The sequence below is a fragment of the Dendrobates tinctorius genome, unplaced genomic scaffold (genome assembly GCF_039654945.1).
Source record: "Dendrobates tinctorius isolate UK_male_01 unplaced genomic scaffold, ASM3965494v1 ptg000177l, whole genome shotgun sequence".
NCBI lineage: Eukaryota > Metazoa > Chordata > Amphibia > Anura > Dendrobatidae > Dendrobates > Dendrobates tinctorius.
Window position 1 is genome coordinate 286,654 of NW_027361844.1, and position 19,572 is coordinate 306,225.

At 47.4% G+C, this 19,572-nt stretch overlaps 1 protein-coding gene across 3 annotated transcripts in view; it reads right to left on the reverse strand.

Moving 5' to 3' along the window:
• Positions 1-19,572, reverse strand: part of NBEAL1 (neurobeachin like 1) — a 363,036-nt gene that overhangs the window by 58,268 nt on the left and 285,196 nt on the right. For all 3 annotated transcript variants that reach the window (XM_073551440.1, XM_073551438.1, XM_073551439.1), the window contains 6 exons: positions 18,508-18,603; positions 15,502-15,626; positions 14,826-14,966; positions 13,924-14,054; positions 10,841-10,950; positions 10,642-10,759 (listed from right to left, as the gene is read on the reverse strand). In XM_073551440.1, the coding sequence (XP_073407541.1) occupies positions 10,642-10,759; positions 10,841-10,950; positions 13,924-14,054; positions 14,826-14,966; positions 15,502-15,626; positions 18,508-18,603 (721 nt within the window). The remainder of the gene's footprint in view (positions 1-10,641; positions 10,760-10,840; positions 10,951-13,923; positions 14,055-14,825; positions 14,967-15,501; positions 15,627-18,507; positions 18,604-19,572) is intronic.

The window sequence follows — 19,572 nt, forward strand, 5'->3', positions numbered from 1 at the left end:
CCCAGGCTGGGAGGAAGTGAGAGAGCCTTCCCCCCACCTGAGAAGGACCGTCACTGGGTGGGTTTTTTGGCTTCTCTCGGGGGCTTACTGAAATAGAAGCCTCTCCCTCCTCTGTATCGTCTGTCGGAATTGCTCCTGTCACGATCTTTAAATTGTTGTCTCCTGAACTTTCGGCCCCTCTGAAAGGAGCGCCGAAAGGCCTGAAATGGTTGTTTCGGAAAATTCTTTTTGGTATCACTCGCTTTCTCCAGCACTTCATCCAATGCCGGGCCGAACAAGAAATTTCCTTCACATGGTAGAGAGCAAAGTTTCATTTTCGCCTGGGTGTCCCCCGGCCAGCATTTGAGCCGTACCGCCCGCCGTCCTACATTGGTTAAGGCTGCTGATTTTGAGGCTAGTCTGGCCGAATCTGCTGATGCCTCTGCGAGAAAGTTCGCCGCTGCCCTAATAGCCGGCAATGATTCCACAATCGTCTCTCTGGGAACCCCTTGTTCCAATTGATCCTCCAAGTTGTCTGTCCATATCTTTAAGGACCTAGCCACACAAGTGGCTGCGATGGCGGGTCTTAGTGCGCCAGCCGAGGTTTCCCAGGCTGCCTTAAGGCAACTATCCGCCTTTCGGTCCAGTGGCTCTTTTAGAAACCCCAAGTCCTCAAAGGGTAGGGAGGATTTTCTGGCGACCTTTGATATCGCCACATCAATTTTGGGGGCCCTATCCCAGGATGAGGATGCCTCTTCCTCAAATGGGTATCTCCTCTTCAGGGAATTTGTATTCTGGGACTTCCTTTCTGGTTTTTCCCACTCGCGATTTATGAGTGCTTTCAGTTGCTCATTAACAGGGAAGGTTCTACGTTTTCTCTTTTGCAGTCCACTAAACATGAGATCTTGGGCTGTCTTTTTTGTCCGCTCTTCTACTAGCCCCATGGTAGATCTAACTGCTTTAATGAGTTCATCCGTAGCTTCTACTGGAAACGTATCTTCCCCGTCCGAGCTACTTCCTGAATACTGCGACTTATTTGAGTCGTCTTCTGACCCTGTAGAGTCCTGTTGAGAGACCCCTGAGGGGCTTAATCTCCTAGCTTTTCTTTCTGTATCTACCGTTTGTAATGCTCTTACTGACTTGGAAACTTCTGTCTGAATTATGGCCCTCAAACTATCCGAAAATGAGGGTGTCTCCTCCGCTATGGTCTTGTTAATGCACTCCTGGCATAATTTTTTGTTCCAGGCTGTTTCTACGGGACTTTTACATAAAGCACATTCTTTATTTTTTGACTTTCCTCTATATTTCTTAGGGACCTCCTATACTCCACCCCGTCCATATATATAAGAGGAGGAGGAGAGGAAAAAGAGGCAAAAAAGAGAAAGAGAACAGACATTAGATTACTGGACTTTCTCGAGGTTCACTCACCACTCGGACGCTTCATAGAACGGGTACCGGATCTGGAGGTTGGCTGGTCCTCTCACTGTCTCCCAACGAGACTATGGACCCCTCTTTTTTGCGGTGACGATCCGCCCGTGCGCTGCCCGAGTGGCTCACACTACTGCTGCGGCGTGCTTTTGCTTTTTCGTCTGAGCACGACCGCCTCTCCTTCGCTTCCTGGCGCGGTTGTATATGCTCTGGCGAAGGGCTCTCCATTATGCTGCATATGGCTGCAAGCAGTCACCCCACTCAGAATTGGTGCTGTGACGCCCGCTCGCCTTTCCTGGCGATTTAAATAGTACTTTCTTTTTTTTTTTTTTTCCTGGACCAGCTGGTCTCGCACCTGTGTGTGGACGTGCGCGCCCGTGCTCCCCCCCGGGACCGCTCCGAGTGCGCGCTGCCCCCGGTGCGGCCAGACGACCTGCTGTGCGGGCCGGGTGAGCGCTTGGGCCCTGCCTATTTCGGGGCCCCCAGACACCCCTTACCCCCGATGGACCTGGACCACGGATCAGCTACACCTGCCGCACTCCGCTGATGTCATCCATGGTGGGCCTGGACTCCCATGCTGCAGAGCACCTTCTGACTGCAGGTACGCTGCGGGGTCCGGTGTCTGGGCTTCGACAGGGAGGGTCACTGTCCGTGGCCTCCGAGGAGCTCTTCTGCCCGGGCACCGATGTGTCTCCTGGGCTGCATGGCCACCTGCATGTCAACAGGGAGGGAACACTACCAGTGGCCTCCCTGGACCTCTTTGCTGACATCTTGGAGGGCCGCCAAGGTACCCCGCTTCGCCTGGGCTTCTGCCCAGCTGTGGCCATGCCTTCGGTCAGGGGGGACATAGGCATATATGGCCCCCGAGGCGACACCTGGCGTCGGGTGTAGCAGACCCATGCCTGCCACTAATCACCCGACCCAGGCCCAGGCATCCTCTTCGGAATCTTCAAAGAGGCTTTCATCTTGAGGGTTCCCCGTCGAGGACAGGAAACCAACTGATGCGGAGAGAGGAGCCGCCCCCTTTTATCTTGAAGGTTTCCTGTCCTCGTAGGGCGGATCCCCTCTCTCGTGGTGCCATCATGTACCATGGGAAAAACAAGATGTTGGAGATCGAGAATCTTAGCGGAGAAACACCGCGGCCTCGACATCAAGCAAACACCACCTTCCAGGTGTGGTGGTAAATTCATGCTGACGCAGGCCTCCGGGCGCTAATCGTTGTAGCGACCACCTTGCTCCCGAACCCTGCCTGGGTTAGAATCCAAGATTCAACGGCCCTGCCGTCAAACACAGGGTCCCTGAGTTCGGGTAGGAAATTAGCCCTTGAGACTGTAGATCTGGGCCTCTAGCAGGCGCCCAGGAACATCGGCGAGCAGCTGCCTTAGATCTGCATACCACGCTCGACGGGGCCAGTCTGAGGCCAGTAGAATCGCCAGCCCCTCTTCCGTCTTGATCCCTTTGCTGACTCTCGAGAGTAGTGGCAGTGGGGAAAATAGATATGGGAGGCGATACTGGTTCCATGGTAGAACCAACGCGTCCACCGCGAATGCCTGCGGGTCCCTGGCCCGAGCGACATATGTGGGCATCTTGGCATTCACTCTGGAAACCATCAGGTCCACATCCGCTCCCCACAGTTGACAAATCTGTTGAAGAACTTCGGGATGTAGAGACCACTCTCCGGATGCAAGACCCTGCCGGCTGAGGAAGTCTGCCGCCCAATTTTCCACGCCCGGGATGTGGACAGCCGAAATCACCGAGTAGTTTGCTTCGGCCCACTGAAGAATGTGGTCCACCTCGCGCATGTTTGTTCTGCTGCGGGTGCCCCCCTAACAAATTATGTAAACCACCGCCGTGGCGATGTCCGATGGAATCCGAACGGGGCGGCCTGCTAGAAAGTGATGAAACTTCTGCAGAGCCAGCCGAATTGCTCGTATCCCCAATAAGTTGATCGGGAGGCGTGCCTCTGTTGGTGACCACCGTTTCTGGGTTGTGTGGTGGCGAAACACCGCTCCCCAACCAAGGAGACTGACATTGATTGTCATTATCAGCCCATGACATGGGGGGAAAGGTTTCCCCTAGGCCAGATAAGAACTGGTTATCCACCATCCGAACGACTGCCTGACTTGAGAGGACAGTTTGCACCGCCGATCGAGCGTGAAAGGATTCTTGTCCCAGGCTGACACGAGGCGTGCTGCAGGGGGTGAAGGATGGAACTGGACGAAAGTTATCGCTTTGATTGCTGCCACCATTTTCCCTAGGATCCTTATCGCGGATCGGATGGTATGAGGGACTGGTTGGCGTAGTGTCTGGACTCCCTGCCGGAGACTAGAGCCCTTTCCTGAGGGAATCAGCAAGCGTCGAAGATCATTCCTAGGAAGGAGATCCTCTGAGCTGGCACAAGGGATGATTTCTTTTGCATTGACCAACCATCTAAGCGGCAAGAGTATCTAGCGTGATGTTGACACCTTCCTCACATGCCCGTATTGACGGGCCCTTGACCAAGAGGTCGTCCAGATAAGGCAAGATGACTATGCCTCGAGAATGTAGTGTGGCCCTGACAATTGCCATACCCTTTGTGAACACTCTGGGAGCCGTGGCTAGCCCGAAGGGTAGCGCTACGAACTGCAAATGCTGAACGCTGATGGCGAAGCGTAGCCGCCTTTGATGAGGAGGAAAAAATGGGAATATGCAGAAATGCGTCCTGGCTGTCAATTGAGGCCAAGTATTCTCACTGCTCCATGACCGCTATGACTGAACGGAGACTCCATCCGGAAATGTCTGATCCTGATGAATTTGTTCAGAAGCTTCAGGTCCAAAAAACAGGCCTGACAGACCCGTCCTTTTTGGAATCCGCAAAAAGGTTGGAATGAAACCCCTGAGCTCTTCTGTGTTCCGGCACTGGAACAATGACTCCGTTGTGCAGGAACGACTTGATGGCTCCCAATAGAGCCCTTACCTGGGTATCCACCCTGGGAAGCCGGGAAAGAAAAAAACATCTTGGAGGGTATCTGACAAATTCTATTTTGTAACCTGAGGACACGAATTCTTTTACCCATGCGTCGTGAGCGATGTTGGCCCAGACATGGTGAAAACAGAGTAGGCGGCCGCCCACTTTGCTGGTGTCGTCTGGTAAAGACCTCAAGTCATTTGGCCGATGATCCTTAGGATCTGGGTCCCCTCGATCTGGCCTGTTGAGCACGCATCCTCCCCAATGGGTTGGCTCTATATGACCTGCCGCTCCCTATCCTGATTGGGGCGGCCTGAGGTGGCGGAATTGGGCCCCGTAGTCCACCCGGAGTCCTTTAACGCATGACCCCGGACCGGTCTCCTATTCGGGTCCCGGACCAGGCTCAGGCTGCTTAGCGGCCACCACCTGACCAATGCCGTCACGCCCGGCCTAGAATGGCCGGTGGCACTGCGAAAGGCCCGAAAACGTGCCTGAACCGGGTGACGAAAAAACGATTTAACCTTCTGTTGAGGGAGAAACCCGCTCTTTCCTCCTGTGGAGTCGGAGTTAAATTGATACAAAAATTGGCGGCCGCACTGATAAGGCAGGGAAGTCAAGGACTTCTTGAAAGTAGAATCGGCCCGCCATGTCCTCAACCACAGGACTCTTCAGATAGAGACTGCATTAGCGGCAGCAAGTGCTGAACAATTGGCCGCATCCAAAGACGCATTCAATACATAATCTCCGGCTATCGTCATCTGACATGTGACCTCCGAGATCTCTGCAGGTAGATCCTGCGCGACCTTGTTTAATGTTTCTGACTATGATATCATAGCCTTGGCTACCCAAGTTGCTGCGAACGAGGGAGCGAGTGCAGACCCTGACGCCTCATATACTGAACGACCTAGGCTCTCAATAAGGCAGTCCGTGGGATCTTTAATCGAGGAAACCCTAGGGACAGATAACAGGGTCTTAGTGGCCAGGCGTGAAACCGGAGGATCCACTATCGGGGATTCCATCCATTGTTTACGGAGGTCCGGAGCAAACGGATAACGTTTCGAGTGCCCTTTAACCCGAGAAAAATGCAATTCCGGACGTTCTCTGTGCCGCTGCACTATGTCCTCAAACTCAGGGTAAGAGGAAAAAATTCTGTGCAGCCGCTTCACCCGTTTACATGCCACTTTACGCCCCGTAGCCGCTGCGGTATCATCCTCAATCCCCAGGGTCTGATTGATGGCTTCTATGAGGCTGTTCACTGATTCACGTGACCCTGGAGTGTCCAGGTCCATGGGCTCGTCTGAGTCGCAATCTGAGGTCTGCTCGCCATCAACCACTGGTGACGGGGAGCGAGAAGCAGACCTTACGGATGCCGAAGGCACCGGATGGACTGAGCCACACCGTGTGGATTCGTTTCCCCCGGGTCTGCCTGGAGTGAGGGTGGCCCCTGCAGGCCGGAGGCTCCTGTGAGGTGGAGGTTCCCTCTAAAGGCGGCGAGACACTGTCCCTGCCCCTATCTGGGGCTTGAAGGGATTGTATTGCTCTCGTAAGCGACGCCATGTAGTGACAGTGATCGGGTCCACTCCGGGGCATTTGACACATTGGTCGCGGTCGCAGGGGAGGGCTCCTGGGCGCGTTTGGATTCGCAGGCTTCGCATAAATGCTGCTCTGCACCCGCGGAAACGCAGCCCGACAAGAGATGCATGCCGCATAAAAGAACGTGTGCGTCTTTGCTTTTGTTCAGACATGCTGTATCTGTCCGCTGCTGGGGATATGGGGAGGAGGTAGCCTCTCGGGCAGCACTTACCCCAGACCTGCGCCCCCCCTACCTGGATGCTTCCTTTAAATTGCGCGCCGACATCTGTGGCGCGCACCAGCCTGTAAAATCGCTCTAGGGGCTGTACTCCCACTTTGCGGCCTAGCCCGTGCTCCGAAGCCTCGATTTTTACCGCCGCCGAGTGCGGGGCGGGCTGCCGGAAGTGACACGCGGCCCGAGGGCGGAACTTCCGGCCGCGGCTTAGAGGCGCCCACCGACCGGGTCCTCAATTTTTCCCCTACCCGATCGAGGGGGGGGCGCGCGGTACCAAAGGTGGCGCTACTGACCGGCGCAGTGTTCCTGTCCTGACGGATCCAGCCCTTCTCTTGCATGGCTAGTGGACACCGCGAGGCGTGCTGCGGCTGTGGGCTCCAGCCCGAAATCTTCGCAGGAGCCCTCCCCGACCCTCTCCTCACCGATGATCTTCTTCAGCCTGAGCGCAGGTATGTGAGGGGGTCTTTGATAAAAAATAGGACGGTGCAGCACCCTAGCTCCATCTAACCCCTTCAGGGGGTGAGGAAAGGGACCGTCCGCCACCTTGCAGCACCGCCGTCTAGCGTTGGTGGAGCAGTGGGGGCCGCACAGACTAGTCTTGTGCCTCTGTGCAAGCCCATGGTTTCAATACCTAGGGGTGGACAGGGCTAAGTCTGGCATAATGTCCCACGTCGCGGGAGAGGATACGTGGAGGGATACTCGCACGTGGTCGCCCGTTGATGGTTTGGGGAAATCGGATCCTTTCAATAGGATGCGTTGCCCCTGTCTTATCTTCATAAAATAAAAAACAAAGAAAAAAATAGATGTCTGGGGAAAAGTCCCAGAGATGTCCCTCGGTGCGGGAAAGGATACTCAACGCGTGCTCGCCCGTTGATGGTTTGGGGAGATCGGACCCTTTCAATAGGATCCGTCGCCCCTGTCTCATCTTCATGGTAAACTAGAAAAAAATAGTCTGGAGAGATCCAGACTGTGTGTGCCTCCATAGGACTAAGCAAAAACTGATTTCCGCCCGCAATAGGGGCGAGGGTGTATACTGCGGAGGAGGAGCTAACCTCTTTTTTTCACTTAGTGTCAGCCTCCTAGCGGCAGAAGCATACACCCACAGTATCTGTGTCCCCCAATGAGACGAAGGAGAAAAATCATTTTTTTTTGCTCAAAAATGATTTTTTAGCCCGCTATTTTTTATTTTCACAAGGCTAACAGGACAAATTGCACAACAACTTTTGTGGTTCAATTTCTCCTGAGTACACCGATACCCCATATGTGGGGGGGAACCACTGTTTGGGAGCACGGGAGAGCTCAGAAGGGAAGGAGCGCCATTTTGGAATGCAGACTTTGATGGAATGTTCTGCGGGCGTCATGTTGCGTTTGCAGAGCCCCTGTGTGCCTAAACAGTAGAAACCCCCACAAGTGACCCCATTTTGGAAACTAGAACCTCCAAGGAGATTATCTAGATGTGTAGTGAGCACTCTGAATCCCCAAATGCTTCACAGAAGTTTATAAATGCAGAGCCATGAAAATAAAAAAAATTTTTTTTTTTCCTCAAAAATGATTTTTTAGCCCGCTATTTTTTTATTTTCCCAAGGGTAACAGGATAAATTGGACCCCAAAAGTTGTTGTCCAGTTTGTCCTGAGTACACTGGTACACCATATGTGGGGGGAAACCACGGCATGGCTCAGAAGGGAAGGAGCGCCATTTGACTTTTTGAATGGAAAATTAGCTCCAATCGTTAGCGGACACCATGTCGTGTTTGCAGATCCCCTGCGTGCGTAAACTTTGGAGCTCCCCCACAAATGACCCCATTTTGGAAACTAGACCCCCTAAGGAATTTATCTAGATGCATAGTGAGCACTTTGAACCCCCAGGTGCTACACAGAAGTTTATAACGCAGAGCCGTTAAAATAAAAATATTTTTTTTCCTCAAAAAATAAATATTTAGCCTGCTATTTTTTATTTTCACAAGGGTAACAGGATAAAAGTTGTTGTCCAGCTTGTCCTGAGTACGCTGGTACCCCATATGTGGGGGGAACCACTGTTTGGGCATATGTTGGGGCTCGGAAGGGAAGTAGTGACGTTTTGAAATGCTGACTTGATGGAATGGTCTGTGGGCGTCATGTCACGTTTGGAGAGCCCCTGATGTACCTAAACAGTGCAAACCCCCCACAAATGACCCCATTTAGGAAACTAGATCACCCAAGGAACTAATATAGATGTGTGGTGAGCACTTTGAACCCCCTAGTGCTTCACAGAAGTTTATAACGCAGAGCCGTGAAAATAAAAAATCATTTTTTTTCCACAAAAATAATTATTTTAGTCCCCATGTTTTTATTTTCCCAAGGGTAACAGGAGAAATTAGACCCCCAAAGTTGTTGTGCAATTTTTCCTGAGTACCCTGATACCCCATAAGTGGGGGTACACCACTGTTTGGGCACATGTCGGGGCTCGAAATGGAGGGAGCACCATTTGACTTTTTGAACGCAAAATTGGCTGGAATAAATGGTGGCTCCATGTCGCGTTTGGAGACCCCGTGATATGCCTAAACAGTGGAAACCCCTCAATTCTATCTCCAACCCTAACCCCAACACACCCCTAACCCTAATCCCAACCCTAATCATAACCCTAACCTCAACCCTAATCCCAACACAGAAGTTTATAACGCAGAGCCGTTAAAATAAAAATATTTTTTTTCCTCAAAAAATAAATATTTAGCCTGCTATTTTTTATTTTCACAAGGGTAACAGGATAAAAGTTGTTGTCCAGCTTGTCCTGAGTACGCTGGTACCCCATATGTGGGGGGAACCACTGTTTGGGCATATGTTGGGGCTCGGAATGGAAGTAGTGACGTTTTGAAATGCTGACTTGATGGAATGGTCTGTGGGCGTCATGTCACGTTTGGAGAGCCCCTGATGTACCTAAACAGTGCAAACCCCACACAAATGACCCCATTTTGGAAACTAGATCACCCAAGGAACTAATATAGATGTGTGGTGAGCACTTTGAACCCCCTAGTGCTTCACAGAAGTTTATAACGCAGAGCCGTGAAAATAAAAAATCATTTTTTTTCCACAAAAATAATTATTATTTTAGTCCCGATGTTTTTATTTTCCCAAGGGTAACAGGAGAAATTAGACCCCCAAAGTTGTTGTGCAATTTTTCCTGAGTACCCTGATACCCCATAAGTGGGGGTACACCACTGTTTGGGCACATGTCGGGGCTCGAAATGGAGGGAGCACCATTTGACTTTTTGAACGCAAAATTGGCTGGAATAAATGGTGGCTCCATGTCGCGTTTGGAGACCCCGTGATATGCCTAAACAGTGGAAACCCCTCAATTCTATCTCCAACCCTAACCCCAACACACCCCTAACCCTAATCCCAACCCTAATCATAACCCTAACCTCAACCCTAATCCCAACACACCCCTAATGAAATCCCAACTCTAACCCTAACCACAAGCCTAACCGTAATCCCAACCCAACCCTAATCCCAATTACAACCCTAATTCCAACCCTTAGTCCAACCCTAACCCTTAGTCCAACCCTAACCTTTAGTCCAACCCTAACCCTTAGTCCAACCCTAACCCTATTTCTAACCCTAACCCTAATTCCAACCCTAGCCCTAACCCTAATGGAAAAATAAAAAAAAAAATATATTTTGTTTTTTTTTTATTATTTGTCCCCACCAATGGGGGTGATAAGGGGGGCGGTGATTTACTTTTTTTTATTTTGATCATTATGAAAGTTTATTATAGTGATCAAAATAAATGAATGAATCTGCAGCGTTGCAGATTCGATTCGGCGCACTGCGCATGCACCCGCCATCTTCCAAGATGGCGGCGCCCATGACGCTGGACGGCGGGACGGATAGCGGGAGATCGGAGGCACAAAGGAGGGTGAGAGGGGGTGATCTGAGGGTGAGAGGGGATGATCGGAGGGCTGGGGGGGCGGAGGGGCAGATTATGACGGCGGCTGCCGATCGGTGCTGTCAGATGGTGGCGGCAGCCGATCGGTGCCGTCAGTCGGTGTGTGTGTGTGTGTGTGGGGGGGGGGGGGGTCGGGTCTCGGTGTCCAGCCATGTCCGATGCTATTTCAGCATCGGCCATGGCTGGATTGTAATATTTCACCAATTTTCATTGGTGAAATATTACAATCGCTCTGATTGGCAGTTTTACTTTTAACAGCCAATCAGAGCGATCGTAGGCACGTGGGGGCTAAGCCACACCCCCAGGTGTTAACTCTGAAGGGTCCTTTGTGTGCGGGTCGGGTGACCTTTCAGTGACTCCGGTCACCCGACCCGCAGGGGGGCAATCAATTCATGACGCCACATAGGCGTCATGGGTCGTATTGTCACAACTTTTCATGATGCCTACGTGGCGTCAAAGGTCGTGAAGGGGTTAAACAATGGTTATAGGTAAAAGTTGCCACTGATATGAGGCTTCAGTGAGATTTGGTAAAATCTATCACATATGATAACTAATTACCTTCGTAGCTACAGTAATAAAAAACATTAAGCGCCTCCACAGCCGCAGGTCCCCTTTGCTTATATCCGAAAATCAGATCTATCCATTCATGAAGATGGGCAGAAACATATTCTGACTCCTGGAGATAGAAGTTACAAAGAGTAAATACCAGATTTCTAAAGCAATGAAGATGGAATTTTTAAAATGCATAATCACATACCAAGGCCTTCCTGTGTTTTCTGATGAAATCTTCAGGACTGCTGGCCCATTTTGGAAGAATAACATCATTTACTCTCTCTTTAGAAATCTGCAACCTTCCCAAGTCAAATCCTTTAATAAATCAAATATAATTATTCATACCAGTATACAGACTTCACACTTTGCAATGACTTATAATGAACACTTGCCATTTGCTTATAAAGGAAGGAATACTTATCCGATATATATTGGCTTCATCACTAAAAATACATCTTGGCACTACCCATAATTGTGCTAATACAATTAGGACTTCTTCCCACCTCTGCACAAATGTCATTATCACTTTTTACATGCATAAAGAAAAAAAATGGGGACGAAATAGAGGAGGCTACACCAAAAGTAAAAAATAAATACAGTCTTTTTCGGATTATAAGATGCACTTTTTTACCCCCAAATTTGCGGGGAAAATGGGGGTGCATCTTATAATGCAGGTATACCTTACTGGTACCGTTTGCTGCAGGCTGGGATGAGGGGGGTGTCCGGCGGTGCTGCCCGGTGGTGCTGCTGGGCATGTCTCCGATGCTGCGGGGGCTCTGCTGACATTTTGTGAAAGGTTAGAGCACCCGTAGTTCCATGGTTTCCTGTGCGGTGGACTCCGGGAAAATAGCCGCCAGGGGCAGCGCATGCAAAGATGGAGATCTTGGCACCAAGATCTCAGCGCTGAGATCTCATCTACCGGGATTTTGGTGCCGAGATGTCCATCTGCGCATGCACCTCTCCCGGCGGCCATTTTCCCAGAGTCCACCGCACAAGAAACCTTGGAACTGCAGAGGCTCTGGCCTTTCACAAAATGTTGGCAGAGCCCTTGCAGCACCAGAGACACCTGCAGCAACACCGGGCAGCACCGCCGGACAACCCCGCAGCAGCACCGGCGGACACCCCCGCAGCGGCACATTGGAAAACCCACTTATCCCAGCCTGCGCCATCACCCCACCCCTGCCTCCTCCAGCAGCGACCCTGGGACCCCGCTTCACCGCAGCAACCACCCCTGGTATGCAATAAGATGCATGGATTATATAAGAAGCACAATTTTATTAAAAAAAAATCTTATTTTTCTCCTCAAAATTTGGGGTGCGTCTTATAATCTGGAGCGTCTTATAATCCGAAAAATACAGAAAATAATAAAAAGAAATCAATACCATCAGAAATGTTGAGTCAAATCTTCGTTTATATTTGCGATCTTTACATTTTTACAGATTGCCACTTTGTATCAGCAATGGCAGAAAGAAAGACAGAGGTCAGATTCAACTAGGCACCTCCTGAAGTCAAAAGAACAGTGCGCAAATGTAAACAGGGCTGTGGAGTCGGTAAGCCAAACCTGCGACTCCGACTCCTCAATTTCCCTTACACCGACTCCGACTCCCACATATATTGGTTATATTTAAGTGAAAAATTTATTGTAGTACAATGTGAACATCAGACATTTAATCATTTTTATGATACAATAATCAAGATATTTAGAACATAAAATATATTTATTGGAATACAACTTTAGAACACAAAAAACTGTAATAAATTGTAAATATGTAATGCACTATGTAATATCGATTACATATATATATTGCATGTGTATATATATATATACATACATACATATACACACACAAACAGAGCGCACAGAATGACAATTGTGCAGAAATGAAATCCTGCAGTAAAACATATAACAGTAGTCAGCAAGTGCTGATGAAAAGATGTTAACAAATACAGGGTATTTAGTCGATATGTTTTTTTTGCAAAAAAAAAATGTATACCAAGCTGCTTCACCGCGTCAAGGTAACCCTATTGAAGCAGTTCCTATCTAATGTATTTAAAACCTGACCATGTGAACAGTGTCTAAATGAACAGGATGAAGATAGGCCGCTTCATAGTATGGGCACGTGGTGTAAGCCAGCTCCTTATGTGCATGTCACACAAGAGAGGGGTGGGGTCGCTCAAATCATGCATAGGCACGGAAAAAACTGGATTAAAAACACATGTGACATGCACACATATGAACAAGTTGGTAAGACACTGTGTTTGAGTCAGTGGGTGATATGAACAAACAGAGCGCACAGAATGACAATTGTGCAGAAATATCCTGCAGTAAAACATATAACAGTAGTCAGCAAGTGCTGATGAAAAGATGATAACAAATACAGGGTATTTAGTCGATACGTTTTTTTGCAAAAAAAAATGTATACCAAGCTGCTTCACCGCATCAAGGTAACCCTATTGAAGCAGTCCCTATCTAATGTATTTAAAACCTGAACATGTGAACAGTGTCTAAATGAACAGGATGAAGATAGGCCGCTTCCTAGTATGGGCACGTGGTGTAAGCCAGCTCCTTATGTGCATGTCACACAAGAGAGGGGTGGGGTCATGCTGTGCGCTCTGTTTGTGTTTGAGTCAGTGGGTGGTATGAACAGTGTCTTACCGACTTGTTCATATGTGTGCATGTCACATGTGTTTTTAATCCAGTTTTTTCCGTGCCTATGCATTATTTGAGACACCCCACGTTTTTCTAGTCTGCTTTTGCTATTGAAAACATTATCTATGAGCTCAAAAACCTTTCAGGTGATGTGGTTTTTTAAAAAGCTGATCTGCTTTTGCAGCTGAAAAACGTATCCTCAAAAAACGCAGCAAATACGCTGTGTGTGAATGTAGCCTTAGATCAGGAACAGAACAGCCTTTTATAGGACATTTCATAACTTTCCCAAATTCCTATGAAAAAATAATCAGCACATTCTGCATTGAGCTATTGTACCCAATTTATTATATATTTTAGGAGTCAACCAAAATGAGCACCGACTCCACCAAAATGAGCACCGACTCAGACTCCACAGCCCTGAATGTAAATGCTAGAGATTTCAGGCACATGTCATAAAAAGAAAAGATTTACTTTGTAGTCTGTGTTTGAAACTATTTTTAAATATCAATGTTAATTAAGATAAAATGATGCTAACTAGAAACGCCAATGGTTCACCCTTCACCATCAATATAAACATAGTTTGGGTGTACTCTTATTAATATGTGCAATCATTTCGCTCACGTTATATTCTTTCTTACCATTTTTATTTTCAAGGAACTCTGGGAAATAGAAAAACTCTGGAATGAGTTCCTTCACGTCATTTGGATTATCGATAAGAGCTTGCCAAGTGGCCGGAATCGAATGAAACTGGCGATCGGCACAGTCAAATCTACACAACAGAACGAGAAGGGGAAAATGGTGATTAACGGTTTTCCTTTTACAGCATGGACAACCCCTTTAAAGCGTATCATTCACCAAATTATACTTTAGGGTCCATTTGTGTTTTTCCCTGAATTAGTCTAAATACTAGAGGTGCGAAGATCTATAAGATTCAGGACAGCTGCAGTGTTAGTTACTGGAGGAGAATCCCAATCACATAATGCTCTACAGGCACCATATGTTCCTAAAATGACTGCTCTAAATACACATACTGTAAAAGGGGCAATTTGGTTCTTGCCATCGGCTGTTTTATCTCCACATGTGGTCCAGAAAACCCCTAAAAACAACCATCTTAGGCTAGTTTCAGACTAGCGTTCTTGGACGCAGCGCCGCCGCTAAGCCCCGCCCCTGGCTGCGCCCCCTCCGGTCAGTTCCTCCTCTGATCGCATGAGGCTGCATGCGATCAGCGTATCCTATATTTAGCATTGGATACGCTGATCGTGGCCTGGTCTGATTTTGCTGGCGCTGCGCCCAGAGAACAAAGATGTAACACAGCGCGTTTTTGTGCGCTGGGCGCAGCGCTGAAAGGGCGCATCGCCAGCAAAATCAGACCAGCGCACGATCCGCGTATCCAACGATAAATATAGGATACGCTGGTCGCATGCAGCCTCATGCAATCAGAGGTGGAACTGACCGGAGGGGGCACGGCCGGGGACGGGGCTTAGCGGCGGCCCTGCGCCCAAGAACGCTAGTCTGAAACTAGCCCTAACCACAAATATACCTTCCACTCTGAAGCTGGATGTGTAGTGTAGTAAATGGTTCCACACGAATGAGATAGTGCATCACGCCGGCAGCATTTGAGTAGTGGGTACCATAATGGAAACTGTCTATCTTCCCAGAAGGATCTTCAAAGTTTTCATACCTGAAATGTGAGTTAAAGTTAACTTTTAAAGAAAGTTTAACTTTATTTCTCCTTAAATTAAACAGTTGTTCCACTACTTTTATACTTTAAATAGGGCTTCAATATATCAGACTGTGGTAGTCCAAGACCCCAATTGACCTGTTCTCAGATATTTGCAGTTGTGACCACAGCCAGGTACTACAAATCCCCTCTATTCAATTTCACTACACAGTTGACATAGCAGGGGTATTCAGCATCACAGACCACTGCCGGCGCCGAGAACAGCTGATCAGTGAGTGTGCTGGACCCGGACTGATCTGATGTTTTGATGACCTTTCTTGTGCTTAGGTCGTCAATATAAGAGTACTGGAAGATCCCTTAGTACGCATTGCTTGCATGTAGAAGATCGAATTTCAGATTTAGATGTCCATATTATCGCAATATTACTTTTTTATTATGGCTGCACATTAATGGCCAACCCACAGAATAAATAGAGTGAAACCATCTATTAATTTAATTCAGAATATCATATGACACTAAAATACGTTGGTCTTACTTTTCCCGCACAGCAGCAGCATTCTTATCATTCACTACCCCAATGGGCTTGGATAGGTCCCTGAATACAGCTGGGTTGTTCAGGTCCAGCTCTTCCGATGTGTAGTCTTGAAGCACCCATGGAAACTGACACAAATAATAAAGCAGTTTAGCTATAAGACGATAGAAACATAGTTTTAACATAATTTTAAGGGTAGGTCAATTTTAACATTGAAAGATAGAATATCAAAAATAAAATCCAGAAAATCACTTTGGTGGTGGTGGAATGGGCAATTTCTACATTTCTACATGAAGGGGATCATGATGAGGATCATGATGGGGCATATTTCTACATGAAGGGGATCATGATGGGGCATATTTCTACATGAAGGGGATCATGATGGGGCATATTTCTACATGAAGGGGATCATGATGGGGCATATTTCTACATGAAGGGGATCATGTTGGGGCATATTACTACAAGAATGGGATCATGATGGGGCATATTACTACAAGAATAGGATCATGATGGGGCATATTTCTGCATGAAGGGGATCATGATGGGGCATATTTCTATAAGAAGGGGATCATGATGGGGCATATTACTACAAGAAGGGGATCATGATGGGGCATATTTATGCATGAAGGGGATCATGATGGGGCATATTTCTGCATGAAGGGATCATGATGGGGCATTTCTACATGAAGGGATCATGATGGGGCATTTCTACATGAAGGGGATCATGATGGGGCATATTACTAAAAGAAGGGGACAATGATGGGCATATTACTACAAGAAGGGGAACATAACTACTGGCTGTTGGACCATTCTAATGGGGCAGGTGGTGAGCACAGTAATTAAAAGATAAAGTGTGTACCCGATACTAGTTTGGCGGTTGTTAGCAATCTCAGCACCTGGACCGCCAGTGATTTTTTTTTTACATTTTTTTTGTCAAATGCGGAGTTGCAGCAAAAATTTATACTTTTTCAGATCATGGTTAAGCCTTCTAGCCTGCTATTCTTGCCAGGTGTTGTCCACAAGTCAGCCAGCTTCCCAAGCCAACCATCTCCATGCCAGGATTCAGAAGTCGGCAGCAGCCTGATACAGTAAGTGTTATCACATTTGTGTGACTGTGGCTAGAGATTAGAGATATTCACACTGTGAAATGTAGCAGTGGATTTCAGCGTGGAATCTGCTTGCATTCCATGCTAAAATCTATCTAACTATCATCTATGTAATATTGTACATTTTTTTCCATAAAGATCAATCCAACTGCAGTGTCTGGAAAGGGCAGTGTGAGTGGCTCAGTGTCACTGTGTGATAAGAATGCATGAGCTAGAAGCCCCCCTGCTGAACAGAAGAGAACACTGCAAAGGAAAGTTTAAAATCAATGAATTGTTTACATAATAGAATTGATCATCAGGGACAGCAAGTGCTGTACAGGGAAGAGCGTTGGCAGCTGCAGACTCTCCTCCTGTGCAGAGCTTATGACGGTCACTAGTGAGTAGCTCTCATTCACTTTGAATGAGGGCAGCACTGCAGTACCTTGAGATGGCCACTACACATTTTTCATCACACAAAATTGCCCTGGTGGCACTTCGTCATAAATAATTGGGTTTTAGGTTGCAGTATTGGCACTCGGTCTCAGAAAGGTTCGCCATCACTGCCCTACGAGGTGAGATTTTGCATGGTGCCCCAGATCGATGTCGATTGTCATTTTGTATTTCTTCCATTTTCTTACTATTGCACCAACAGTTGTCTCCTTCTCACCCAGCGTCTTACATATGGTTTTCTAGCCCATTCCAGCTTTGTGCAGGTCTATGATTTTGTCCCTGACATCCTTATAACGCTCTTTGGTCTTGCCCATGTTGTCTGACTGATTGAGTCTGTGGACAGGAGTCTTTTATAAAGGTGACTATGTAAGACAGCTGTCTAATGCAGGTAACGAGTTAATTAGGAGCGTCTAACTGGTCTGTAGAAGCCAGAACTCCTAATGTTTGGTAGAGGATCAAATAATTATTTCTCACTGCAAAGTGTAATGTGATTTTCTGGATTTTATTTTTGATAATCTCTTAATGTTAACATTAACCTATCCTTTATATTATAGACTGTTCATGTCTTTGTCAGTGGGCAAACTTACAAAATCAGCAAAGGATCAAATACTTTTTCCCCCCATTGTATAACACACCACTGGGTAATAGGCACACATATAAGTCCCTACTGGTAAGAGGCATATGTATAAACCCCCACTGGCTAATAGGCACATGTATAAGTCCCCACCGGGTAATTGGCACATGTATAAGTCCCCACCGGGTAATTGGCACATGTATAAGTCCCCACCGGGTAATAGGCACATGTATAAGTCCCCACTGGGTAATAGGCACATGTATAAGTCCCCACTGGGTAATAGGCACATGTATAAGTCCCCACTGGGTAATAGGCACATGTATAAGTCCCCACTGGGTAATAGGCACATGTATAAGTCCCCACTGGGTAATAGGCACATGTATAAGTCCCCACTGGGTAATAGGCACATGTATAAGTCCCCACTGGGTAATAGGCACATGTATAAGTCCCCACTGGGTAATAGGCACATGTATAAGTCCCCACTGGGTAATAGGCACATGTATAAGTCCCCACTGGGTAATAGGCACATGTATAAGTCCCCACTGGGTAATAGGCACATGTATAAGTCCCCACTGGGTAATAGGCACATGTATAAGTCCCCACTGGGTAATAGGCACATGTATAAGTCCCCACTGGGTAATAGGCACATGTATAAGTCCCCACTGGGTAATAGGCACATGTATAAGTCCCCACTGGGTAATAGGCACATGTATAAGTCCCCACTGGGTAATAGGCACATGTATAAGTCCCCACTGGGTAATAGGCACATGTATAAGTCCCCACTGGGTAATAGGCACATGTATAAGTCCCCACTGGGTAATAGGCACATGTATAAGTCTCCACCGGGTAATAGGCACATGTATAAGGCACCACTGGGTAATATGCACATGTATAACTCACCACTGGGTACTGGGCAAGATCGTTATATGTTCTTCCAGCTATTGTATTCAGCTGAATGAGGTAGTCAAAATTTGACATCTCTCTATTCACCCATTTCTAGAGAAAGCAAAAAAACAGACAAATACAAAAGACAGTCAATCTCAGTCAAATATTTTATCATTTTTTACTTACTTGAAAGAATAAAACTGCACTGCAAACATTTACATTATAATATACACTGTATAGACAAGAAATGGGACATATCTCAAAATCATTAGATTCAAGTTTGACATTCATTCCCGTTACCAAGTTGTTTAATCATGCAGTCTGCCTTTACTAACATTTGTGAAAAAATGTCTCTTTCTAGAGAGCTCACTGAAATAGAGCCTGGTCCTATAACAGGACGCCACCAGTGTAACAAGTCTGTTAGTGAAGTTTCTTCCCTCTTAAATATTACATTATCAACTGCAAGTGGCATTATAGAAAAGCATCAGCATTTAGAAACCACAGTAATCCAGCCACAAAGTAGTAGACTACAATATTACAGAGTAGGGTCACCATGTGTTTATGGGAATGAGATCAGAATTAGGGAAACTAGCGGTCGTTCCATTCTTGACATGATTGCCTCTGGGGTTATTCCCTGGGGTATTAAGCCAAGTTTTTGTGACGCAGGTGCTATAAAGTGCTATTTTTAGTTGTCCATGACATGGAGCTCAGCCAGACACGTCTGCTCCCGCCGAGAGTTGCCCACACTCCCTCAGTAGCTAAGGATTTAGAAGGGGGAGTGATCTCGGACCACAGTCCCATCCTTGTGTCCATTAAACGGGAGCGTTTGAGAGGGGGGATAAGGGGAGAGTGGAAGTTACATCCGGCCTGGATACAACATATAAATATGCAGGGCATCATGCGGGAGATTGGGGAACTCTTTGTCCATAAAGATGATAGTGCTCATCCTCTGGTGGTATGGGACGCCATGAAGGCATATCTCCGGGGAATTCTATACTGGGATATATGTAGGAGAAAGACACAAACTAAGCGAGATGAGGTGGATAGTCTGGAAGCCCTAACTAGGGCGGAAATAGAAAT